Source organism: Tenrec ecaudatus, chromosome 9 (assembly GCF_050624435.1).
Source record: "Tenrec ecaudatus isolate mTenEca1 chromosome 9, mTenEca1.hap1, whole genome shotgun sequence".
NCBI lineage: Eukaryota > Metazoa > Chordata > Mammalia > Afrosoricida > Tenrecidae > Tenrec > Tenrec ecaudatus.
This window is the reverse complement of record NC_134538.1, coordinates 16,748,342-16,775,852: the sequence shown is the minus strand read 5'-3', so window position 1 is coordinate 16,775,852 and position 27,511 is coordinate 16,748,342. Positions and strand designations below refer to the sequence as shown.

The 27,511-nt window shown below is 41.8% G+C and overlaps 2 protein-coding genes across 7 annotated transcripts in view; one reads left to right on the top strand and one right to left on the bottom strand.

Moving 5' to 3' along the window:
* Nucleotides 1–11,462, bottom strand: part of LRRC28 (leucine rich repeat containing 28) — a 169,198-nt gene extending 157,736 nt beyond the window's left edge. For both annotated transcript variants that reach the window (XM_075557898.1, XM_075557899.1), the window contains exons 1-2: nucleotides 11,417–11,462; nucleotides 1,539–1,768 (exon numbers count right to left, since the gene is read on the bottom strand). In XM_075557898.1, the coding sequence (XP_075414013.1) occupies nucleotides 1,539–1,706 (168 nt within the window). In that variant the 5' untranslated portion in view covers nucleotides 1,707–1,768; nucleotides 11,417–11,462. The remainder of the gene's footprint in view (nucleotides 1–1,538; nucleotides 1,769–11,416) is intronic.
* A 2,982-nt stretch (nucleotides 11,463–14,444) lies between these two features.
* TTC23 (tetratricopeptide repeat domain 23) overlaps nucleotides 14,445–27,511 on the top strand; it is a 127,864-nt gene continuing 114,797 nt past the window's right edge. For 4 of the 5 annotated variants that reach the window (XR_012786089.1, XM_075557895.1, XM_075557894.1 and 1 more), the window contains exon 1: nucleotides 14,446–14,667. The gene's annotated coding sequence lies outside the window, so the exon portion shown is untranslated. Of the gene's footprint in view, nucleotides 14,668–27,511 lie in introns of all 5 variants that reach the window. The other variant, XM_075557896.1, reaches the window with a different exon arrangement.

Genomic DNA, 27,511 nt, shown 5'->3' with positions numbered 1-27,511 from the left:
CCCCCAAGCAGGAAACAAAATTTCACAGTCTCACGCTGTTCTCTTAAATCAGCCATCACAAAAAACAAGGTTTGCGCGAAACTGCTTTCACAAAAAAATTCATTGTGACCAGAGAGAACCTCCCTAATTAACACCGCTGGTTACACTAACTTGGAGTGAGTTGCTCGAAGCTCGCCTAGAGGGAAAAATGCTCCCTACAAAAGCCCGCTCTGCCCAGTGCAATTCCAAGGTCTTTGGGGGTACCCCTTAAGCATTAGTCCAAGTAACTTGATATAAGAGTGTACATATTTTTAGCTAATGTTTTAAAGTTTATTCTCCTAAATAGATAAAAGATTTATCCCTTGTGCTTCCGTTCTAAATACAGGCATTCCTCGAGTTCTGAACATCTCGTATAAACCGGAAGAGGAAAAGTAAGAGGGCAGAAGTGTGTGCATTAATGATAGCTCTCTTCTCACCAAATCTCTTCAGTGGTGTGGATTACGGAAAGGAAGCACTCCCTTTGGGAGGCACTGCACACAGTAAACTAGTGTAAATAGGACACGGAAATAAAATCACTCGAAAGTGGATTGACAGGGCTCGCAAACGTCTTTAAGAAAAAAGAGCGATTCGCCCATAATGTGCTGGACAAGCTCTTTCTGCTGGTCAGTTGCAAGGCAAGTTCAAGTACTAAATCACTTCTAGAAACCATCTCAGCTAAAACCCAAGCAAACATCCTGAACGCGCCACGAGTCACTTTTCTAGAGCACTTTAGAACAAGTATTGTTCATCCTCTTCAAAAACGTGTCATAAGCTATCTTATAATCAAGAACGTTAGACGGCTTTATGAATATTGGCACTATTACCACCACCACTAGAACCCTGTAGAAAAGCGGTTCTCAACCTTCCTAATGCTGTGACCCTTTAATACAGTTCCTCATGTTGTGGTGATCCCAACCATAACATTACTTTCACTGCTACTTCATCACTGTAATTTTGTGACATTTATGAATCAGGTGACCCTGTGAAAGGGTTGTTTGATCCCCAGAGGGGTCACGACCCACAGGTTGAGAAGCACCGCTGTAGAACATTTTACAGTCATCAAGCTCTTTGAGGTGCACACACAAAATGTTCTAATTAAAACTACAAAACTAATACACATGTTTGTCATTAAAAATATGCAACAATTTATTCCTTGATGATTTATCAGGTGTTACAGCATGCGCTTTGTTTGCTTACGAGTCATGAGGACAACTCAAATCCACTGCCATCAAGTCGATTCTGACTCACAGCATCCCTATATAGGGTTTCTGAGACGAAATCCTCATGGGCAGGCCAATGCCCAATCCATAGTGCCGCCAGGGCTCCTTAACATCTACTTAGAGCATCAGTTAAAATTGCAGAGCAGATACTACTAAATCCCCAGCTAATTCGAAACCTACAGTTATTATTGGTAATACCTGAAAAATAGCAAGATGGACTAGATCTTGGTCTGAATAGCTTAGGATCTGACAAATATGGCTTGGTTGGAAGCAATCGTTTGGGATGTAACAATACCATACCAAGGTTGTAAGGAAGTTCCTTTTCATGTAGAGTCTCTCCAGGTACTGCAGTCCCTCATCTTTCAGTAGCTCCAACGGGAAGTGGTGCAGATTCCTGTAATTTAGGAACAAATTCTTGTGCTTTTCCAGTCTAGCCACAGAGATCGCCTTACAAAGTTCGGAAGCCATGGCTGAACATATCCCACCAGGACACAACGGCAGCGCTACATCTTGTCAAAATTTGTCCATTTCTAAAGAGAGCGAGAAGATTTAATAATTAATGTACTTATTTCTTACACATATCCCCATATAAACCAGTTAGTACTTTCATGTACTAAAAAGATAATTACAAGTTGAATCCTCTAGTTTTTCTTCCAAAGTAACTATATTTGTCACATATTATTTAACAAAACAATGCTCTCACTTTTAAAGCATTATTTACTACGTAGTAGAAATAGTTCCAATTGAAAAATCAATTCTTAGACTTTGAAGTAGGAAACCTTTTCTGAGAGAAGCGGTTTCAAAATGTAACAAAGGAAAATCATAAGATCAGATGCAGCAAACCCATTTCCTACCCAAATTCCCTCATTTTGTATTTAGTTTAAGATATTTCAAACACAGACGTGCATATATATAGACATGGGGGAATTCAAAAGCTTGTGGAAAAACACCATGTGATTCCAACTCATGACTATCTAGGACAGAGTAGAACTGTCTTACAGGATTTCCAAAGCTGTAGTCTTTACTAAAGCAGACTGCAGCATCTTGCTCTCAGAATATTCCAGTTAGCAGAAGAGGGAGGGGGCCATGGCTGGGAAGGTGGGGAGCACTTGGGTTACTCTGTGGAAGACAGGACTAAACCACTTCAGTCTTCTTCAGTGAGGCAGCAGTTGAAGGTTATCTCAGAGGTACTTTTACAATATACTATATGTAAACATATATACTATATATCACATATATAGTATATTTTCCCATAGCATCAATAACCTGGTCCTTGGAACCTAACCACACTGTGAGAAATGGGTGTGTACACACACACACACACACACACACACACACTCCTATGAGTAGGTTTCATAAAGTTTGTGGGGTTAATGTCCTTTATGTTTTAATTCGTTTTTAAAGTCCACTTGTGTGTATGTGTTGGTGGTGGTGTTAGGTGCTATAAAGTCTTTTACAATTCAGTGCCCCTACTATGTACAACAGAATGAAACACTGCCCAGTCCTGGGCCCTCCTCAGAATTGTTCCTAGGCCTGAGGCCATGGCTGCAGCCTGTGTCAACCCACCTTATGGAAGGTCATCCTCTTTCACACTGGCTCTTTACTTTACCAAGAATGGAACGATTCCTTTTAAACACAAGTCCAGAGTATCTGAGGCAAACTCCCATCATCCTCACTTTTAAGGAGCGTTCTAATTGTACTCTTAAAAAAACACCCAGAAGAATTTATTTCAAAGGACGGCACTGAATCTGAAGCTCCGAGAGATGGACATACCTGATTGGAGCACATGGGAGCAGATGAAGGGGGAGGAGGAGAGAGTGGAGCATATCCTGGCCCACCAGGCCTTAAAGACGATGTTCCTGATTAGAGCAGCCAGTCCAGATTTGGCTAGACCACAGCATGTGCATTGGAACTGATAAGAGCTCTCCTCACAGAATCCAGGGCAGATAGACCCCTTAGGACCAATAATGAGTAGTGGTACCATGAGGGTAGGAAGGAGGTTGGGGGGGCGGGGGGGGGGGGAAGAAGGAGGAACTAATCGCGATGATTGACGTACAATCCCCTCACCCCGCCAGGAGGATGAACAACAGAAATGTGGGTGAAGGGAGTCAGCGGATGGTGTAAAATATGAAGGTAAAAATAATTTATAAATTATCAAGGATTCTCAGGGGAAGGGAGGAGGGGGAAAAGGAGGAGCTGATATCAAGGGCTCAAGTAGAAAGAAAATGTTTTGAAAATGTTGATGGCAATAAATGTAAAAATGTGCTTGATACAATTGAGCTATGTATTATTATAAGAGCTGTAAGAGCCCCAATAAAATGATTACAACAAAAAATACCATGGCTTGGATCAGGCTCACCTTAGCCTCCCAAATGACATGTTTGCTCTTTAACACTTTAAAGTGGTCTTGTCCAGCAGAATTTTAACTGATGCTTCCATGAGTGCTAATTATGGATCCACGTAAAATGAAATCTTTGACAACCTCAATCATTGCTCCTGTTATTAAGATGTTGTTTATTGGTCCCGTTCTAAGGATCTTTGTTTTCTTTATATTTGAATTACAATCCACAGTGAAGACTGTCACCTTTGATCTTAACCAGTAAGTGCTTTAAGTCCTTTACCCTTTTAGCAAGCAAGAGTGTCATGTGCACACCACAGGTTGTTAATGTCTTCCTGTTTCTGATGCGATATTCTTCTTCATAAAGACCAGCTTCTTGGTTTATCTGATCAACATACAGACTGAATTTATGTGAAACAATAAAACTTTGATGCACACCTGGGGTGGGGTAAAATTTTTAATAGGCCTCTTTTACCAAAGTCTCTGTTATTCTCACCAAATGGTTGCATGGGACTATGCAAATAGGGTATGTGTAACAGTAAGAGAGGGGTTGGTCAGTTTTTGTTACCACTTGCTGGCTCTAAGAATACGAGGAGAGAGAAACTCGGACTACCTTGGAAAAGTGCATTCAAGATCTGTCTGAAGTGTTGGCCACTAAGCCATCAGACTGTAGCAGAGAGACACAGCACAGTGCCAAGGCTATGGGGTGTCTGATCCTTACCTGGCTCAAGACTGCAATTATGGAACAGTGACAGGTGGGCTGGCTTCCCGGCCCATGGAGGCAAAGGCAAAGGAACCAAGCGGCTGAGAAACTGAGAACCTGGGAGAAGCTTGACTGCGAGCGGCTGAACCAGAGACTTGGCTGCTGGCTGAGGGGACTACTGTTTGCTAATCCTGATAGATGGTAATCGATTGTTTTCCCTTGCAGTACTGCGACTTGAGGCTTGACTGTTTTCCTGAGTTAGTGTCAGACAGCTGAGCGTGCTTTTCTAGCTCCAGGGCTTTACACATTTCATTACAGTTGGCTTTGTCTTCTAGAAATGCCCTCTGAACTTTTCTCTTCAGCGTTTGGACCTGATCGTTGCTTGCATCTGCTTTAGCTACTCCACCCTTGTGAGCACGTTTTAGTCTCTTCTGATAGCCACTTTGATCTCTTCTTTCCTTCCTGACTTTTTAAGGACCTTATCTCCTTCATGAATGATGTTCTTGGTGTCCTCCCACAGTTCATAGGGACTTCTGTCATTAGTTTGTAATGGGTCAAATATGTTCTTGAAATGTTCTCTCAATTCAGGTGGAAGAGACTCGAGGTAGTATTTGGGCTTTCCTGAATTTGCTTTTCTTCAGCTTTATCCTGGACTTACATATCTGCAAAAACCCAGTCGGCCCCTGGCCTGGTGTGAGCTGCTGACATTGAGCTTCTCCAGCATCTCTTCCCACAGATGTCGGCAATTTGATTTCTTAGTAATCCTTCTGGAGAAGTCCATGTGGATAGTCACTGGTCGTGTTGGGGGAAAAGGTATTCACTATGAACAAGTCTTTGTACCAAAAAGAACGAGTCAACATTCAACCCTTTCAGGAGGTAGCACATAAGAGCCAATGGCACTGAAGGAGAAAGTTCAAATTGCACTGAAGCATTAGGCAAAGACAAGGCTCCAGGAATACTTACAGAAATATTTCAACAAGTTGATGGTGCACTGGAAGCACTCACTGCTCGATGCCAGCACATTTTGAAGATAGCTACTTCACCAACAGACTGGAAGAGATTCATATTTGTACCCATTCCAAAGCAATGTGCCCCAAGAGAATGCTATAGAACATTGCTGATAGCACATGCCAGTACAATTTTGCTGAAGATCATCCAGCAACATTTGTAGCAGTACACTGATGTGTAATTGCCAGGAGTTCAGGCCTGATTCTGAAGAGGATATGGATCAAGGGAACTGATTGCTGATGTCAGATGGATCTTAGCTGAAAGCAGGGAATACCAGAAACATGTTTACTTGTGTTTCATTGACTAAGCAAACGCACTTTATGGCATGAATCATAAACTATGTATATCACTGAGAAGAATGGGAATTCCGGCACACTTCAGTGTGCTCATGTAGAACTTGTACATGGATCAAGAGTCTGTTGTGCCAATGGAACATGGAAATACTGCATGCTTTAAAACCAGGAAAGGTGTACATCTGGTTTGTATCCTTACCATATTCAATCTCTATGCTGGGCAAATGATCAGAGAAGCTGGCTTATATGAAAAAGAATGTAGCATCAGGACTAGAGGAAGGCTTATTAACAACCTGAGATATAAATGCAGGTGACAGAACCTTGCTTACTGAAAGCAAAGAGGAACTTGAAGCGCTTGCTGATAAAGATCTGATTGTGGCCTTCAGTATGGATTACAACGCAATGTAAAGAAAATACAATTCTCCCAACTAGACCGATAGGTAACATGATAAATGGAGAAAATGCTGCAACTGTCAAGGATTTTGTCTTGTTTGGATCTGCAATCAATGTTCATGGAAGCAGTGGTCGAGAGATCAAAAGATAAGTTGCATTAGGTAAATCAGCTGCACAATACCTCTTTGGAGTATTGAAAAGCAAGGACGTTACTTTGATGGCTGGGGTGCGCTTGACCCAAGCCATGGCATTTTCAACTGCTCCACAGGCGTGTGAAAGTTGGATACTGAAATAAGGAAGACCAAAGAAGAATGGATGCATTTGAATCGTGGTGCTGGAGAAGTCCACTGAACGCGCCATGGACTGATAAAAGGGCACACTGATCTTGTCCTGGACGAGTACAGAGGCAAGGATGGCGAAACTTCACTTACATATTTTGGACATTTGTCAGGAGAGACCAGTGCCTGAAGTACACCATGTTCAGTGGAGAGGAGGGGAGGGGAGGAAGGCCCACAGGAGATGGACTAGCATCACGGTTCTAACCATGGGATCGAGCACAGGAACAAATGGGAGGATGGTGAAGGACAGGCCAGTGTTTTCTCTGTTGTCCCTAAAGCTGCCATGCGTCAGAACTGACTCCATGGCACCTAACGACAACAATGACAATTAACTTTCCTATTGGTGAGTGTTGTCTCTAGTTCTGTGTGGCCATTGCAACTAGTTCTTGCGCTCAGCATAGAAGTGGAGTGGTGTGGGAGTAACAGATGGTGTCAGACTAGGTACAGGACAGACCATGGAGACTTGTCTGACCTTTGCCTGGTGCAAAAGGGAAGCCAGAGTCAGCTGTGTCCACTTCCATTGATGTTTATAACCGAACACCTTCTTCTACTCTTGCTGTACGAGCAGGTTCTACAGGAGCACAATGAAGTGTTCTGGAATTCTCATTCTTCCCAATGTTATCCAGTTTGCTACAACTGTCAAAACTGAGCGCCTTTGTACAGTCAAGAAAACATCTTTATCATCTGCCATGTCTCCTTCTCAATTTTGGAAAGCCCTTCTCCATTCATTGCTGCAACCAATTTTTGGTTATCTTCAGCAAAATTTCATTCCCATGGGCTATTAACGATATTGTTTGAAAATTTCCACATTGTGTTGGGTCACTTCTCTTTGGAATTGACATAAATATGCATCTCTTCTAATTGGGTGGCCAGGGAACGGTCTTCCAAATTTCTTGGAATAGACTAGTGAGTGTTTCCAGTGCTGCACCATTTTGTCGAAACATTTCAATTGTTATGCCATCATTTCCTGGAGGCTTGGATGCTGTCAACAGTGTTATTCAAACAGTATACAGCTCAATAGCTTAAATATATTAGAAAGAGCTGCAAAATCATCACTAGAATCAATTTTGGCATACTTTCTTCTTTGCATTCATTATTATTAGCTGCCCATTTCCACCCAACCTCTCCTGTCATAACCTTAAGAAACTACGAATACAGTTGCTGTCTCTGCAGGGATTTACCTATCCTGGATTTCATACACAGAAAAACATACAAAAAGAAAAAAACTAAAAACCTAATAGGAATAAAAGATATATACGAAACCTTCAGTTCAAAAGCTCACAGAAAATAATAAAAACTAAAGCAAATTTCAAGTAGGTCAAAGGGAAGGTGTTAAATTAACTACATCTGCATTAGCTCACGTCCAGTGTACTCTGTCCAATAGCAAGGCTATTCACATCCCAGATAAATGGTCAGAGGGGATCAATCACCAATGATCAGAGGCTTAATCCTCATGGGGATCCTGCAAATGGATGTTGGGCTTTCACTGTTATCCATGGTCCTCTGCACACCAGGTGCTCAGAATTTAAGCCCTAATACTGTTCCCTCATCCAGCCTCGGATTTTATTATACACAATCCTTGGATCACAAGGGCTGGTGTGCTTCTTCCATGTGGAGTTAGCTGTCCTCACTGAAATGGCTGTTTAAGACAAGCCTTTAAGATCCCAGATGCTACTCTTGCTGAGAGCTGGGCACTGTCTGATTTCTTCACTACACTTTCCTATAGCACTCACTCCCATCTTCAGTGATCGCTTCATGAAGGCAAGTATCAAGTAGGGTCACATCATATGAACAAATCGTTCTTAGATCAGGGCCAGACAGCGCCCTGTTTATTGTTAACACCTTCAGTGCAGCCATATATGATATCTTGATCACTTTTAGTTGGTTTTCTTCACTTCCTAGTATATAAAATATTCTTTGGGTTTTTTTAATCTCAATATTTTTCATTTCTCTTATGTCTTATATATCTATATTGTTTTCCTTCTTCTTAGTTTTACAGACTAAATTAGCAAAAATATAGGTCTGAAGAAACATAGCTTTTGTTATAGTGTAAATTATTTCAGTGGATAAAGAAATACTACACAGTGAAATAAGAATCTTTGATTACTCTATTACAGTGAAATCTAGAACTCCACAAGACTAACTTCCTTTTCTAGGTCTTGCGAGCTTTTTGCCTTTGACAAGGTGCAGCCTTACCACTGTCTTATCATTTATTTTAGTGGAAAATATTTGCATTTCTTTGCATTAATCTCTCATAGGTTTCTGTCTTATGCATGTTCTGGTTCTCACAGATTTTACTGTACAATCTATCTCAACCTCAGGTGTCCACTATATAATGAAGAGACCTAATTTATTGATCAACAAATCAAAGTCCAGAACAAATGGTCTTAAACTATCTTCTTGCTATTAAATCAACAATGGCAGTTCATGGATTATGCACATGGCTTTAATAACTTCACAATGAATCACTTAACAGGAAAAAAAGAGTAATTTCTAATTTCCCCAAGAATCCCACAGCATCTATGAGATAAAAGTAAAAACTTTACTCCAGATCTCATGCATTTGACAAGTTAGGCTCTTTACATACACAGGGTTTACTGGATACCACAGGATATTTTTAAAATGCTAAAGCAACCACAGAGAAATTGAGCTTTGCTAAAAAATTCCACTTTGCTTTCCCAGACATCTTTCCCAAATTCTTTAATGAAAGCCCCTTTTAAAGATTTTATTTTTTAATAAGAAAAACAACTTTCACTAAATCAATACAAAATGTAACAAGATGGAACAGGCAGACTTTTATAGCATCTTGCTACTTTATATTATTTTCAAACTCTAATTTCCAGCTATTACCAAACTACTTGGATTGTATTTAGAAGAGCAAGGCATTTCATGGAAACATTCTGTGATTAAAGCAAGACTCTTGGGGAACTATATTAGAGACAGTGCTGATCACGCAGGGTAGAAAGGGAAGTTTCCAGTGTAAGTAGTCACTGGACTTACACTGGGAATCAGCCTAGATGGCTCAAGACTCTCAAACTTAAATTGGGCTCATCATTTAGCAGTGATTTCTCTCCCACACATGTGCAGTCTAAACCAAAACCAATCCCAATGAGTTGATTCTGACATATATTCCACTAAATAAGCTCTTTAGTGGAAAAAGCTTTTCCACTAGAAAATCAAACTCTTACCCGGCCCCTCAAGGCTCTTTATAACTTGGCTTCACCCACTTCTTCAGCCTCCTTTGGAGGCGCTCTCCAGATTTCTCACCACACTCTTGGGTTTCTCTAGTCCTTGAAATGCCCAAGTATTCCTTAGTACTTGCTATTGTTCCCTTAGCTTGGAAAGCACTATGCCAGGTTTCAAATTAAAAATCCCTCCCCATCTGAAATCAGGAATCTTTGGGAGGTGCAAATGTTTGGCAAGCTCAGCCACCCACCAAAAGGTTGGAGGTTCTAGTCCATGCAGAGGTGTCCCTAAAGAAAGCCATTTGGAACCCCAAGGAGCGCAGTTCTACTCTGGCACAGGGGGGTGGCCTCAACAGCAATTGGTTATTTTACAACCAAGCTAAAACGTTCCTCTGCTATTCTTTCAAAGCAACCTGTTTCGTTGCTTTGGACTTTCTGGTAGGACCCCTCACCATCTGTAAATGGGTGGGCCTGTTTATTTGTACGGTGAGTTTGCTCCAGGCACGAGGGTCTCTAATACCCATTGCATTAAACACAGCACCACAACAGACAGTACTTTGTATGTTTGACAGTTGAGGTATGCGGGACCAGTTCAAACTTACCAGTTCGAACAAGTAAAATGACTGTAGTCTCCTTTGCGACCTTTCAAACACGGTACATGCAGCTGTAAAATGAAGCGCTTCTTCCCATAATTTACATGGTAGGCAAAGCTTACACAACCGGATGACTATAAAGCAAAATAACATTCCCACATGCCTGACGGAAGATTCACTCATAGATATCACTGTAGCCTGACCACTTTCCTCGTGAAACCTCTGGATTGGATTCCCTCTGCCCTACCGCCACCCACCACCCGGTTACTACCATCCAGTTGATTCTGAATCACAGTGACCCTATAGCATGGGATAGAAGTATCGTATAGATAGAACTGCCTCTGTGGGTTTCTGAGACAGAAACTTTTTATGGGAGTAGAAAGCCTCCTCTTCGCCCACAGAGGAGCTAGTGGTTTTGAACTGATGACCAGGCAGTTAGCAGCCCAGCACAGAAACATCTCATATGGGGTTTCAGAGTGGAGTGCGCCTCTTTCTGCAAGGAATGGCTGGTGGTTTTGAGGTGCCAGTCTTGCAGTTAGCAGCCCAACAGTTAAAGACATCCTCATACCCTTTTAAAATGCATCTTGCTACAAAGGTAACTTTGGAGATAAAGTCTACATATACCAATGATATCTGAAAATTGCCAATAGTAAACATGGCTGATGATTTTTTAATATGCATTGACTGATAATACACAGCCTAATTCTAATTTAACTCCTGTACCTCCTATCTACAGGCAAAGTATCTATTTAATATTAACTGTACACAACTGCACATCCACATGCAATTTCTAACAGTCAAAACCACCTTATTGTGAAAACAAAGCTTTTCATCTTCAGAAAACTCTACACAATTATAAGCAGTAAAGGAAGAGTCTCTTTTCCAGTACTTAAATCGGTGTATATGAATGATTTTCCCATACTTAATTCAGTGGACACCCACTCAAGACCGTAATACTGACGATGGGGGAATGATAAGCTGCCGGTGCCTTTGGAAAAGCTTATTTTCAGTCCTAAGAAACGCTGGCAGAAGCCCTAGGGAAACAACGCTTTTCTGCCCCAGTTCGCCAAGCACTCAGTGGCTACAGCTGGAAGCGGGGAGCCTAGAGGCAAGGCATTTCAGTTTCCGGAATCCGACCTCCTTAGTTCGAGGCCGCAACGAGGCGCGAAGGGTGGGGAGGCCTGAGCGCCCGCAGCGACGAGGCCGGGCGGCTCGCTTGGGTGGGGGTCCCACTCCCCGCGGCCCAATCGTCTTTCCAAACACGGGCAGGGGCAGGAAGGAGGGCCCTGCTACCTGAGCCACCAGCAGTGAGAGCGGCCACACTCACCTCGGCGCCTGCAGAGCCAGGGGGCGGGGCGCCGGGTGGGCGGGGCGGGGCGAGGCGGGGCGGGGCGCCGGGAAGGGCTAGGGGGCGACCGCACCGGAGGGAGTTGGAGAAGAGACTGAAACCTCGCGATAACTTGTCGTTATTCTCGCGAGTTCACGATACGTGGACTGGGAAGCAGGTTTCTAGCGCGACGTGCCGAATCCCCACGGGTCTCTTTTCCTCCGAATTGGCCCCGCCTTCTAGCCTCGCTTCCGGCTCTTGCGCGGATCTTCTTTGGGGTTGTGGTTATCTCCTGGTCCGCCAGTTCGAAACTTCCAGCAACTCCGCGGGGCAAAGCCCGAGCTTTCTACTCCCGTGATGCCTGGGAAACCCACCAAGGGTCGTTAGGAGTCAGCGTTGACTCCACGCCAGTGAGCTTCATTTGGGAGGTGTTGGCACAAATGCGGGCCACTAACTTTTATCTGTAAACTTGTTTCTTTTTAAAAAAATCATTTTATTGGGGGCTCATACAACTCTTATCAAAATCCATCCATATATCCATTGTGTAAAGCACATTTGTACATTCATTGCCCTCAGCATTCTCAAAACATTTGCTCTCCATCTAAGGCCCTGGCTTCAGCTCCTCATTTTCCCCCTCCCTCCCCACTCCCACTATTAATATTTCTTGATGCATGAAAAACGGAGGCTCCGTGGGTTTAATTAGCTGGGGTTAATTAGCAAATGGTGAGCCTAAGTGCCAGATTTAAAAACTTATAGCGATGGGTTGGGTTGGATTTGGCTTTTGGTTTGAGTATTTGGTTGTTTTTTTTTTTCCAAAGATGAATCGATAACGCTGAAACACCACCATCTATTGATTGTGCTAATGGCCGCTTAAAGAGAAACAGTAACTTAATGAGTTAGGGATACGGCAGTTCCTAGCATGATTGGGTCAATAAATATTTCTTACAAGATGAAAATTACTTTGTCGGTGGAGAGAAGCATCATCAAGGGAAGATGGCTTTCTGCTAGTTCACCACCACAAAGCTTTATTCGGAATTGGAAAACATTTTAAAAATATGGTCGTTTATATAAGGATGTTATGCATTCGTCCGCCCCCCCCCACACACACACACTTAAAACTATTCCTTTTTTTAATATCGAGTTCAGTTAATTTGCTAGAGCTTCCCTGTAAAGTAACCAGCTTTATGATGAACTGTTTGCAGGTTGATTTATTTAAATACTCTTGGGGATGAATAACAGAGCTCTGTGTCCACGGAAACCCCGAGGTGCTCTGCAGGAGAAAGCAGAGGCTTTCCGGGAACCCACAGAGGCAGTTCCGCTCTGTCCTGCTGTGAGTGGGTAACAACCTGATGGCCCTGAGTTTGGTTTTGAGCTTAGTGACCCAGGAGCTGTGAGGGCTGTTAACTGCAAGGTCACCAGCTGGAGGCCACCTACTGGTTCCTGGGAGACAGAGGACACTAATGTTCTGTATCTGTAAAGATTCACAACCTTGGAGATGAAAGATGAGGTGGGGGTGGGGGGATTCCTTATGGTCTATCCTATCTTACAGGATCACCATGATTAGGACTCTACTTCAATCCACAATGCTCCTCCCATTGTCAAAAGGCTCAAGCTCCAACTTTCCACTACTCAAACAGCAAATTAAGAAAAAAAAAAAAAATCTGCTTAGTATTCACAACTGCCAGATAGTGGAACTGAAAGCATGGCTCCAAAGAAAGTGAAACCGAGAGTAGAGGGAAACTGTGAGAACCACTGTGGAGCTAAAGAAATCATGTATGAGCCCCTAATAAATTGTTAAAAAAAAAAAAAAAAAGAAATGGGGAAATTTAAAACAGGTTGCCGCTTGTCTGATTTGACAGTTAAATACAACATGGCTAAATTGCCATTATCAACATGTAGGGGAGAAAATTGTGACTAAAAAGGCTAATGTAGGGAAAGGTGTAAAATAGCTAACTGCAAAATGAAGGACCCAGACCATGGAAGAGGTTGAAAAGTGACTGCTGACGCTGCTGAATCAGAAACAAGTGGCTGCTTGGTTCTGTTGTGAATAGATAGGGTTGCTATGGATCAGAACGGACTCGATGGTCCAACAACAGCATCTTCAGCCTGGAGGCCCAGCACGGTGTATACGCCACCTCATGCCGAGCCTCTGGATGCTTGAGAACCCATGCTATGGAGTGAGGGGAAGGCTGGGATGAAACGAAATAACTTGACATTTGTGTAAACATAGAAATCCTTAGGGTACTAATGATCCGCTAATGTAATAAAATTTGTTCCTAATAAGAACATCACAGAAAAGGGATTTTACATCACGTCATTAAAAAAATTAATTTATGTTAGCCTTTTTTAAGTGAAATGTGTTTCAATCCTGAAATTTAACATATTGTTCTTCATAAAGGAATCATTCTGAAATAACTTTGTCACCTCATTCCTTCAAATTGACACAAAAGTACCCAGGTTATTCTGTTGAGAGTCAATGTGGTCTCAGACCCTGGAATAGGGGTTCCAGGAGTGGAATTTTTCCTGTGGCAGACAGCCTCATCTTTCTGCCTGACTGAAGGGGTTTGTAGTGCTGCCCTTGACAATTAGCAAGACCAAGGGCACTTGCTCCTCCCAGAAAGATGAGGCTTTCTGCTCCCCTACCGATTTACTGTTTCCAAAAACTCAAAGAGAAATCCTGCTTTGTCCCAGAGGGTTGCTGTGAGTCGGAATCAACTTCATGGCAGTGGTTTAGTTTATAAATACTTCTACAGGTTTGCAAAATATGTATAGACTAGATTTCCACAGTTCACTTTACTTAAAACAAAGGAGGGGAAACCCCAAAAATTAGTGATTTTTGTGAGCTTTGAAACTAACATCAACAGGCAGCGGTACCACTTTAAGAAAATTCCAAGGGAAAAACAGCCCCCATTTAACATTCCCACCTCTGGCTCTGGATTGGGTTGCAAACACACACAGAAGACTCCTTTCTACTCCCTATTGGTGCATACTCTATCATTCATTCTTCTGCCTTGAAATATGTGAAGCACCAGGCTGCTTTACCGGAAACGGCTGCTGTAATTTAGGCTGGAAGTGCCCTGCTTTGGGCATTTTCATGGTTATTAATTAGTACAAAGAATCACAACATGGATAAAATGGCAACCAAACTGGCAAATCAGGCAGCTGCATAACTGAAACTCTCTGGGAAAGCCAGCCACTCGAGTACCCAGTAAACTGACAAAGACGTTCATAAGAAAGTTAGAGACTACCAGGTAAAGAAACTTTTACCGTTTTTCTGTAGTTTTAAAAGATTATGTGTCAAAGAAAATCTAACTGAGATGGCAAAGGGATGAATTTTTAAACGTTTTTACTTCAGGGTGTGGTTGGAAGAGCATCGCCCTTAGATTATAAATGGATTTCTGAAAAGTAAAGAGAATAAGGTAATAAGATAATTAAAGACAAATTCCTGCTTTAGAAACTGGGTTATTGTTTTAATAAGAGTTTGGAGGAGCATTTGTAATATTGTAATTTTAAATGAAGCGGATATTTTTGTGCATTATCAAACCTGGTGTAATAGATATTCTATTAAAATATAAGAAAACATGAGAATCAAATTTGCATTTTAATTTTGTATACATTTGTGGATTAGGAAATTCAGGAGCAGATTGACTATAGATCAATAAAAACATCATATTGGCATATATTCTTCAGAAAAAAATCTAGCTTTAATGTTTTCAAAATATTTTCCCTGAGACTATAATATAAAATTTCAGGAGACTATTGATAAGAATAACTTTTAATATTGAAGCTTGTATTTCAAATAGCTACAGGCAACAATAACACTTCATTATCTAGAGTATGTAAAAAATTGCTACAAAATCATAGAACATTTTTTAAACAAAAATATCAATATGTGAAGTTATTGCTTCTGAACTATCTTTCACCTACATCTAGACACTTCTGAATACTGTGTTCCTAGCTCTCTAAGCCTTGGCTGAAGAATTCTGGGAATTTATGTCACATTAAAGCATCCTTTGGGAACACAAATCATGTTCTTCTTAACGTTCTTTGAATGATAAGTCAGAAGAGGCAAGATCAGGGCTGTGGATTTATCAGTGAAGTTCTCATAGTGCTGCCCTTGCTGCTCTCTAAGAACGAATGAGCCAAAATTCGATGGGGTGCGGGGGCTGGGGGGGTGGTGGATGGGGAGATTCCTTGGAAAAACGTTTCTTGTCTTACTGACTAATGTCATTTTCAATTTTCTGAAGACTTTTCTTAATAACCCCCCATGATTGTCCTGTGTCTTTTGAGAAAAACCTATCAGGACGACTCCTTTGGAATCAACAAACACAATAGCCATAACCTCTTTGTTTTTTAAAGTTTTATTGGTCAATAATCCACGCAGCATATATTCAGTAGTTCAGTCATACCAGGAAGAGCTGTACAGTCATTGCCCCAGTCAGTTTTAGTGCATCTTCTTCTTGATACTACGTTTTGACCTATCTGTATTTACTATAATCACCCCTAAATGTTCTCTGATAACAAGGAGTAGACATAACATTCCTAGTTGACCTCTGGCCTTGAATTTTGCTGGCCCGCAGAGGCCCGGAGAGGCCCTTAGATGTTCCTCTCTGGATGGTCTTGATTATGATTCACTTTATAAAATCATAATTAAAAGATGATCTTCCTTAAAAGAGTAATGGAAAGATCAACTCTTTGAGCTAGCTGATCCTCTTACCACACCTTTTTTTGGGTGGAAGTAGGGGATCTGGGGGGCAGGGGAGTCCCATCCAGCCGAAAGCTTGCTGAGTCCGAGTTATTCAATTAAAATGGAAAATGCTGTGCCATGTAAGGTCCCACCTTTAGTAATATCACCAGTAGTAATTCTAGGGTCTTTTTTCACAAGTTTCCAGACTTGAAGCACAGTCTCTTCGTGTGTTGATGTTGTCAGTCTTCATGTTCTTGGCTAATCTTTAGGGTGTTCCCAATCTTCCTTAAAATCTTTGATCCATTTATGAGGGTAACTCAAAAGGTATTGTATTCCAAACAGACACCTTAACCATGTCTCGGATCAGTGGGTGACTGCAGACAATTTCTCTTAATAATGCACTTGTCGTTGTCTCAATGTAGAAAAGAGTACAATCAAAACAATGGCTTCTGAGGGGACATGGCTGAAGGATATGTGGAGAAGCGATAGCCTAACATGTTGGTCGTTTTGTTTAACAAGTCTTTTTGATTGTGTAGGAATGCTTTTTGGCTTACCTTGGTGTAAAAGCTATTGTTTTATATGTGGCAGCATTCCCCAAAACTTGTTGCAAAATAATTCTGAAAGATGTCTGCTTGAATTTTGTGAAAAATTTGTTCTTATCCCTGACTTCAAAATAGTTCTTTTTCACACCACAAAAAAGAATCCTCTGGAAAAAAAAATTTAAGGGTATGTTTGTAGCACAGTGGTTATGCATTGGACTGTAATTTACCTGGTTGGCAGTTCAAAACTGCCAGCAGCTCCTTCGGAGAACATCTGGACCTTCTACTCTCATGAACAGGTACAGTCTCGGAAACCCACAGGGGGCCGTGGGGGTCACTATGAGTCGGCACTGTCGATGGCAGAGAGTTTGGGGAGTGTTACGAAGAGAAAGGCAAGTGTGTTACCAAGAGACCTTGTCTGCAACTAGCTGACCTTGATCATGAGATGTGTTTAAAGACATTTTGTTTGAAATAAGCCCATGAATGTAGGAAAAATGATCCTGGTGGCAATACTTCTTAATAGGTCCTCAAATAGCTCAAACCATGGCATCTTAATATTCTTCAAACATTAGTTCAACTGATAAGTGTAACACCTAGTAGCACATCTATGCTTCTGCTCAGCCTAAATTCATTGTAAGCACACAAGGAATATTTCTTGATTGCCCTTTATTGATCCATTGATAGGGATATAAATACATAAAATACAACCCCTTCAAGAGACTCTGACTAGCTGGGAGACAAATCAGACTCACATGTCTAAATGAACATGTATGGACTTTTCTGGATGCCCGGGTAACGATTATAGACCATACCCAAGAGCGTGGCTCAGCCTGAGCTGGAATATACAGAGAGGTCTTCATAACAGACGCCCGTTTGGGATGACAATGGCCAACGTTTCCGCAGGTAGAAGAGCTGGGCAGCGGGTGAGTTAGCAATCACGCGCAGCCTACGGAGGCCTGTGGCTCTGACAGCAGCAAAATAGTCTTTTGGAAATCTCTTTTAAAATAAATAAAACAAATAAGAACTTTTATGAAGAGCCAGAATTACCAAAATTGAAGAGTTTGGTCGTGAGTTTTATAAAGGAGAGACTTTACAAAAACAATTTTTGAAGGTAATACTAGAAGTACAATTAAGATTGCTTCAAGAGCTTAATTGAGGTTTTGTTGTTGTGTGGCACTACAAATAACAAATTTTATAAGACATGGGTGGGATTGTGGTGCAATGAAGGTGATTATTGTGCATGATGAATCGGTTCTTTTTTCCTTTCCTTCAGAATTTAATTGTGCCCTTTTCAATTTATCAGACTGGATTGAAGGAATCTCAGCAATCAAACAGCTCTCATAGTTGGAGAACACCAGGGAAATCTGTAGACTTTTCACCTGAAATGTTGCAGCACAAAACTCCACACAAACTCAGTGAATTAGCGCTAGGCACTCTGTTTAATGTTGGGAAGATCAAGTATCATCTCCTAATAAATAACAAAGGCTTTAGACACCAAAAGCCAAAACCATACTCTGTGGCTCTCTAGTCAATGCAGACTCATAGTGACTCCCCTGTGGCTTTCTGAGACTAGAAGGGTTTATGGGAGCAGAAAGCCCACTCTTTCGCCCACGGAGCTGCTGCTGGTGGTTTGGAACTGCTGACCATGTGGATCACAGCCTGACATGTAACCACAACGCCATCAGGGCTCCTAGCCTAGAGACACCAAGGAAGGTGTTTACTTCCTGTTCATCTTCATCTGTACAACAAAACTCCAAAAGAAGCAGAACTGTGCTAAGTTGTTTATTTATTTAACTAGAAGGGGAAGGCACAATCTCTGCTTCAAAAAACTGAGACAAAGATCCCTAATGCAGTGTGATTAATGTAATGCTCACCAGATATCCCATTTATTCTCTTAGATATCCCAGCCCTCTTGGATAGGAGCCAATGAAATGATATGTGTCACTTGTGGGCAATGGTGGTATAAAGCTCATTTTTCTCTCCTGCCGTAACTCCTATTGATATATGTTGTTATTCGGTGCCAGCAATTAGTTCTGCCCCATAGCCATCCTGTGTGCCATAGAATGAAACACTGTTTGGTCCTGCGTCGGCCTCATGGTTTTTGCCATGTCTGAGTCCATTGTTGCTGTCACTGTCAGTCCATCTTGTTGGGGTCTTCCTTTTTCACCAAGCATAATGTCTTTCTGATGATGCCTTCCTCATAACATGGCCAAAGTACATGAGACAAAGTCTCATGATCTTGCATCTAAGGAGCATTCTGGCTGTAATTTCCACCCCGAGACAGATTTGTTGGTTCCTCTGGCAGTCCATGGTACTTTCAACATTCTCCACCGAGCATTAGTCAGTCTGGTTTGCTGAGTGACTCTCTGGATCAGTTATGCTCCTTCCTCAGGAAACTAGTAGCAAACATTCAGAAGAAATGAATATGATAGCTCAGTGGTTCTCAGCCTTCCTGATGCCGCGACCCACTAATATAGTTCCTCATATGGTGGTGACCCCCAACAATACAATTATTTTCATTGCTACTTCATAACTGTAATTTTGCTACTGTTATGAATCATGTAAATACCTGATATGCAGGATGTATTTTCATTGTTACAAATTGAACATAGTTAAAGCATAGTGATGAATCACAAAAACAATATGTAAGTATATATTGAGAAATATTTATTTCTAATTACAAATAAATGAAATTTTGTCTTCGAGCATGGGGCAGCATGGGTAAGTCTTCGTGCCAGATACTCTAACGTGGACGTATCTGCATGTGTGTGGACCCACCTGGAGATGAGAGAGGAGCAGTGTCTCAGTTCCTAAGACCATGGGAAATATGTTTTTTCCGATGGTCTTAGGCAGCCCCTGTGAAAGGGTCTTTCAACCCCCCCAAAGGGGTTGCGATCCACAGGTTGAGAATCACTGTGTTATAGCTCATTATCACCCCTCCGATTTTTAAGTAATATAAGTGTTCATAGATTTTTTCCTCGGGAATATTGGCATTCCACTTATTAACGTTGCCTTCAGTTAAATAAATGGCTCCAGTCCACTGACTTTCAGGTATCATACGGATGAGACATGTGGGGGCAGAGATCACAAAAGAAAGTTAATTTGTTCAGCTGATAGACATTCATTGAGGCTTAGTAAGTGAAAAGGTTGAAGTTGTCAGGGATTTTGTCTTGCTTGGGCCCATAATCAATACTCATGGAAGCAGCAGTCAAGAGCTGAATGACACATTGCATTGGTAATTCTGCTACTTAAAACCTACAAAGCAAGCATGTTAATTTGAGGACTACAGTGAGCCTGAACCAAGCCTTGGTATTTTCGCTTGCCTCACATGCATGTGAAAATTGGACATTGACTAAGGAAGACCAAAGAATCGATGCGTTTGGCCTGTGGCGCTGGAGAAGATTACTGAAAGTGCAGCCAGAGTGTGTCTGATTCAAGAAAAACACGCCAACGCTTAACAATAAGTAAATAGTGTTAGTTTTTGTTTTTATTGTTTATTCTATAAGGCTCTTACAGCACTGCCTCAGCTATCTTCTATTCCTAGTTTGTTGAAAGTTTTTGTCACTAATGGGTGTTGACTCTTGTCAATTGCTTTTCCTGAAATAAGGTGAGCATAGTACATTAATGTAGTACAGTAATGGTTTCAAATGTTAACCATCCTTACATTCCCAGGATAAATCCCACTTGGTCAGGGCATGTATTCCTTTTTTTTTTTTAATGTTGCTAAATTCAGTTTGCTAATGTGTTGTTGAGATTTTTTTGTTTTAGATTCATGATTTTGGTCTGTAGTATTATTTTCTGGTGCTGCCATCTTTGCCTGGCTTTGATATCATAATTCATACTGTTCTCATGAAATGAGTTGGAAAATGTTTCCTCCATAATTTTCTGATATAATTTATAAAAGACTCAAATAACTTGTCCTTTAAAGATAAGGAATTAGCCACTGAAGCCACTAAGACCTAGGCTTTACTTTGTGTAAACATTTAATATTTACTAATTTAATTTCCTCGCTATAGGTCTGTTCAGAATTTGTTTTTATTCCATTGCATTAATCTGTATCTCTGGGGATATTTCCCATTACATAGCTTTTTGATGCTTCAGTTTACAGATGAGCAAGGCCAGTATTTTACTGGCACACTTTCGTACAGTCATAGGGTAAAACACCTGCCCAGCCAGCAAGCTTTCTAGATCTTTCCACAAATTAACAACCAAAGGTTTAACACCGGGAACTGCAGGGGACTTTCAGAACCCAGCTCCAGCATAGCTGGTCACCCACACACATTGGTTGGCTCCTCTGCTCTATCAGTTACAAGGTTGTTGCTTTAAAAAAATAATTTTATTGGGGGCTCATACAGCTCTTATCACAATCTGCACATTTGTACATATGTTGCCATCATCATTTTCAAACATTTTCTTTCTACTTTAGCCCTTCCTATCAGCTCATTTCCCCTCTCCCTCACCCTCCCTCTCTCATGAACCCTTGATAATTTGTCATTTTTTTCCATGTCTTACACTGACCTATCTCTCCCTTTACCCACTTTCCTGTTGTCCCTCCTCCTGGAAGGGGGATGTAGATTGGTTCCTCCTTCTTCCCCCCACCTTCCCCTTCCCCTCCTGGTATCACTGCTCTCATTTTTGGTCCTGAGGGGTGTATCTGTCCTGGATTCCCTGTGTTTCCAGCTCTTGGCTAGTTGTAAGGTAGAATTGGGGTCATGATAGTAGAGGGGCGTGGGGAGGAAGCATTAAAGAACTAGAGGAAAGGTGACCAGACATCAAGTCCCGATTTTCGGAAAGAAAGCACGACAGCTAGGGTATACGGTTTCGGCAGCCTTGTGGCTATTTAGCCGGGATATGAGTTTTATGAATGGTGAGCCGCTTTACCAATGTTAAAATCTGGTCCAACTGTTTGTATCGCCACTCCGCACTCCCCCTCCTTCACATTGACGCGATATTTTCTCCTGGCTCTCTGATGCCTGATACCTAATCCCAGCGCCGCATGGTTCACAGCGTCCGTCGGAAATAGGAGAGTGGGGTTCCTTTTCCTGGCCCTGGGCTGGGTGGATGATCGACTGTTCGGCGTTCTACGAGGCAGGTCTGGCCGGGGCAGTCCTTGGATCGACTAGGCGTGTCTGACTGGCAGTTGCGGGCTCCGAGAGGGAGGTGTGGCCACAGGTGGCCGGCCGCCGAGAGGGCGGGGTGTGCTACCTGAACCGGTTGCTAGGAGAAATTTAAGTCCCAGCCATGGCCGTTACTAAGAAAAGAAAGGTCGCTGATAAACGTGTAACTCAAAGTAAGTGACCCTAAGAGTACGTCTTAGACTGAAGGTGTGCTTAGAATGGGGTCCTCAAACTTTTTAAACGGGCCCAGTTCGCTGCCCCTCAGACCCGTTGGAGGGCCGGACTGTAGTTAAAATTATGAACAAATTCCTGTGCACACTGCACGTATCTTATTTTGAAGTAAAAATGGGGCATAAACACCCGGCGGGCCGGATCAATGTCCTCGGAGGGCCGCATGTGGCCCGCGGGCCGTAGTTTGAGGACCCCTTAGATGTTGTACCAACCACACATTGAAACCGATGGACACCCCCGTATGGACTTACAGCAGACTCACAGATACAGATGCCTCCAGAAGCCTGGCGGATGACGTGACTTCTTCCCCTTGTTCAGAGATGCACATTTATTGCTGCATTGAAAACATCCCGAAATTGAAATATACCGTGTTTATTAGTGACGTATAAAGAGTGGTGTAGGTGTGAGTGACTTGTGTGCTTCGCTACCAATCAAAAGGTTGGAGCTGAGTCTGTCCAGAGGCCCCTGAAGAAAGGCCTGGCTAGGGTCTCCGTCCAGAGAAACCTTTGAGAACCGTGTCGTGATGCACACAGAGTCACGAGAAGTGGAAACGACAGAAACTGGCTCGGATCTTTTTTAGCCACATAACCAGCGATGTTTCAGATCAGGTAAAATCCAGGCTATAAATAACATGGTAGAGGTATGAAGAAAATCATACCTTGTTATTTAAAGTTGGCCTTCTGTTTGGAGAGGTGTGACTATAGACCTATTCTCTGCCAGCACGGGAGCTGGCATATCCGGGAGCCTTGTATCCAGGCTCAGCTGCCACTTTAAATCGTTCCCGTCATGGAGAAGTAGGACCAGCAGTAACTGTGGTTCCCAGTGGTCAAGAGAAGCCAGAAATCTTGATCTTTTTGTGAAACTTCTCATTTCAAAATCATGACTACATTAAAAAAAAGAACAAATTCTATTAGCCAAATAAAGCGTGCACATAAGCTAGATTCATCTGTAAGTGCTCCAACTATATCCCCTGTTCAGGGATACAACATTCACAGGCAGCATGAGCCAACTAGATCTTTGCATGATGTTTTTATGATTGTTTTTGTAAAGTACAGTCACTTCCAAAGCAAAAGTATCTGCTTCCCACTACTGTAGATTAGCCAATGGCAGATAAAAACTGTGATGGAAAGACACCGAGTATTAAGCAACCAGGATTATGATTCTGACCTGTGATCTTGGGTCTCAATCAAGTGTTCTTGCCCTTTTTTCTACAATGGGGAATAATAACATGTATTTCCCGCAGTTGTGGAAAGGACCACATGCAATAATATATGTTAAAGTATAAAGTGTTATGTAAATTGCAGTGGTGAATTTAGCCCAAATCACACAACCAAGTGGCACAGCACAGAGCCAAAGTGTAACCCCCTGTTCCCTCTCTAGACCCCAGCACCTACTGTATTGGCCCTTTCCTTAAGGGAATGTGCTGAGTAGATGACAAAGGCAAGGGCTTGCTATTAAAAAGCCACAGTCTGAGGTAACAATGTCTTTCTGTACCACAGAGCTTAGGCAAGGCTTAGATGTCAAACTGGAGGAATTGGCTTTTCACAGATTTAAGGGCCCCCAAGACTCAGTCTTCACTTTTGTCACCTAATTGTACCTTTGGCTAGTTCCTCTGTCTCTTTTATGTTTTCAAACTTTACACAATGTGGACGTTTTCCGCGTTGCTTTTTGTGGAAGAGCAAAACCCTTACTTTCTTTTTGGTGAAAAATGAAAGCTCTCTATTGGATTACAAGGAGCCCTGGTAGAGCGGTCAGGTACGCATTAGAATGCTAACTGAAGTATGGGCAGTTCGAATCCACCAGTTGTTCAGTGGGAGAATGATGGGGACTTTGCTCCCTGAATGAGTTTCAGCTGGGAAACCCTATACAGGGTTCATATGAGTTGAAATTGAGTCCATGGCAGCAAGTCTGGTTTTCAGAGATTTATATTGGCTTATCAAGGAACCAACCCACTTTTCATTAGTAATATCTATTTTAACTACTTCAACACCTACCCCTAGAGTTCTCAAATTCTACTTAGAGATAGGCATAACATGTTAAAATATACTTAAAGGTAAAGCGAAAAAGTAACTTTTAAAAGCTGCCACTCAGTCCTCCTGGTGCATTTCTAACTGATACATTGGATATTTGTATATAAACATTCTCCCACCGTCTCTAATTCAATCTGGCTGAAATGTAAATCAAAATCTGTTTAAATGGCCATTCCCCTCTATCCCGCTGCTTTCATTCATGACATTACCAGTCTTTCAGACTGCATGTCAGTAGTGTTTCTGAAAAAATCCAAATAGGAAATATCCTACGTTCTGCAGGCCATAGATTCTCTGTCATAACTACTCAACCCTGCTGCTGGAGGGCACAAGTCATCACAGACAATGTACTCTCCGTTCACGTGGACATCCCAGCAGCTCGCAAGTGTCAGTAATGATTCCTGTCAGAATCGCTTTCATTTCCCTCTTCTCTTCCCTTCCCCTGGCTACTGTGCACTTCGATTCAATCTGCAGAAATTGCAGCGACATCCTCACTCAGCACTTCATACCATCTGTCCCCCCTCCCAACTTGGAGGTAAAGAACATACCCACTTACTGAAAGGCATATCAGAGTCTCCTGGTAGACATTTTAAGAAGCCTACGAATGAGTTCAATTTTATTTGGGGGAGAAAATGCCTATTTTCTCAAAAAGTAAACTACAGAAAGTAAAGGGTGATCTAATCTTCTTGATTGGTGAATCATAGTTAAAAATGGTACAGCGTTGCTCAAATTGAAAATTTCTTAAGGTATGCAATATTTATCATTGTTTAGACCTGTAATGATACCAAGTGGAACATAGACCAATTTTTGTTAATATTTATATTCTTATTTGAATATATATGAGAAAATATAGCTAATACATAAATCCCTAATGTTATTTATTATTAATTAAGGTGAGGTTAAGGTAGGTACTGTATTAAAAATTCAAGAAAATGTCATCGAGGCATGTGTTAGTCTGGGTTGACCAGAGAAACAAATCCAGGGAGACACTCATGTATAGGTAAGAGTTTTATATTCATGAGTAATCGAATATTGAGAAAACATCCTAGCCCAGTCAAGATTAAGTCCATATACCTGATATTAGCCCATATGTCCGATACAGACTCATGAAACACATGCAATGATGCTGAATGCAGGAAGATCACAGGACAGTGGGTGGGAAGGCTTGTGGATCCAGTGGCGTTGTAAGCATCTTAAGACAGGCAGGGGTCTCCATGTGGCTTCTCCAGCTCCCAGGACTACATCAGGGTAGGTTCATGTGGCTTCTCAGGGATGTCTCACAGGGAGTTTTCAGAGAGAGAGATTCTCCCACTTCCAAGGAGGAAATACAGGAGTTCCCAGAATCCTCAGGAGAAGGCCATGCCCACACAGAAGCCTCATTGGCTATATCCTGATTGGTAGTCTAGACTCCACCCCTACACTCTTAAGCCTCAAATTGATACCAGATTATGTAACTACCACAGGCAGTCCTGGAATATCTAAAATTTGGACATCAGCGGCCACTCTGCCGCATGTGAGGTGGTGGCTGTGACTCATGGAGACCTCATAAACCATGTTAGAGCAAAATACTTTCTGGTCTGGTGTCATCTTCATGGTTATAGACTAGATTAGACAGTATTCCACCACTTTCCTTAGGATTTTCATTGGCTAACTTCTGGAAGTAGATCGCTAGGTTTCCCTTCCTGATCTGCCGTAGTCTGGAAGCTCGTCTGAAGTCTTTCGATCATGGGTAACCAGCTAGTGTTTTCAATACCAGTGGCATGGCTCCAGCACTAGGGGAACACACAACCGACAATGCCAAGTGGACAGATGGTGGGTGCCTCCTGTAGTTTGCATTGTGACACATCTGCCTACTAAGTAAAGACTAACCTCACAGTGCTTTAATTTAGCGCATTTCTGATTGAAAAACAAAAAAACAACCTTCAAGTGGCATATCGCATTCTGCCAAATGAAGGCACTCAACTGCTTAGGCTGAAATCAGTGCCTCCATAGTCTGCCTCTGACCTTCACTTTCCCCTACAGCAAGGCCTCCCCAAGAATGTTCAAGAAACACTAGTTCCACAAAGAGTGTTTCCCAAAGAGGATTTCCAAGTAAAACAGTGTGGGACAATGTATTAAACCATATGAAAAGCTATAAGAAATGATTGGGTAAAGAGATATGCCTGTTTTTCCCTACTTATCACATCAAAGCCTTCCTTTGTGGAGACAGTGTTTGTGCTTTGCACATTACTCACCGCCCCTCATCACTAAGCTCTGTTGTGGAATATGCATCGATCCTGTGGTCTAGCCTACAGCGAACGTTGATTTGGAATATGCTGTTCCAGACCCATGCGCCCTACTGCCGCCCCTCCCCCCCACACACACAGCTGAACTGACCCATCAGCCGTTAATCAAACACCCATTTGAACTTTCCCACATCCAACTTTTGGCCAATTATTCCCTCTACTTTATTTCCCCTCTAAGGCGCTCCCTTTACAAATTTGTCGGTGATCAATTGCTCATATGTGTGTGGGTCCATTTCTGAACTCTTCTTTCTGTTTCAAGGACCTCTTTGTCTATCTTTACAGCAATACCCAACTGCCTTGGTTACTGAAGCTTCATAATTAGAACTGAAAAAAATAGTGTTTATTCCCCAGCTTCTTTCTTGGTTTACAATATTGCTCTGATTAGTCTAGGTCCTCTGCAGGAGCCCTGGTGGCATAGTGGACTATGTGTTGGGCAGCCAACTGCAAGGTTAGCAGATTGAAAGAACCACCCACTCTGGGGTGAAAAGATGAGACTTTCTACTCCCACGAATATTTATAATCCTGGAACGCGAATTCCCCAGGAGCACCTCTACCCTATCCTGTAGGGTTCTAGTGAGTCAGAATCAGTGCCATGGCAGTGAATAGTGAGGCTCTTTGCATTTTCATAGGAACTTTAGGAGCAATTCATCAAGATTTAAAGGGGGAAAGCTAGAGTTTGAATTGAGATAACTTTGAATCTATACATATATTTAGAGAGAGTTGACATCTGTTGAAACATTTTAAAATAAAAATCAGTTTCTTTAAGGTAATTTAGGCATCTTTTTCTTTGTGATTGAGCTTTTTTAATTGGTTAGAGAAATTTATCCATTTATCTAACTTGTTAAATGTATTGGCCTAAAGATGTTCATAATACACTTTCTAACCTTCTAATACTTGGAAGCTCTTTAACAGTAATCTCTCATTTTTTTATTATTCAACTAGAAATTGATTCATGCTATTGGTTAGTTTGTGAATGTACCTCTATTTTTTAATTTACTAATTCATATCATCTGCTTTGAGATTAATTTTCTCTCCTTTTTCTATTTTTTGAAGGTAAGGTAATAAATTTGAGACCTCTCCTCTTTTCCAATGTTGTCATTTAATGCTATAAAATTTCCTCTACCTCCACTCAAGTACTCCCCAAATACAAGGATACTTTGTTCTATTAAACTGGCATTCCATGATGATCACCTTCCAGACACGATCGCT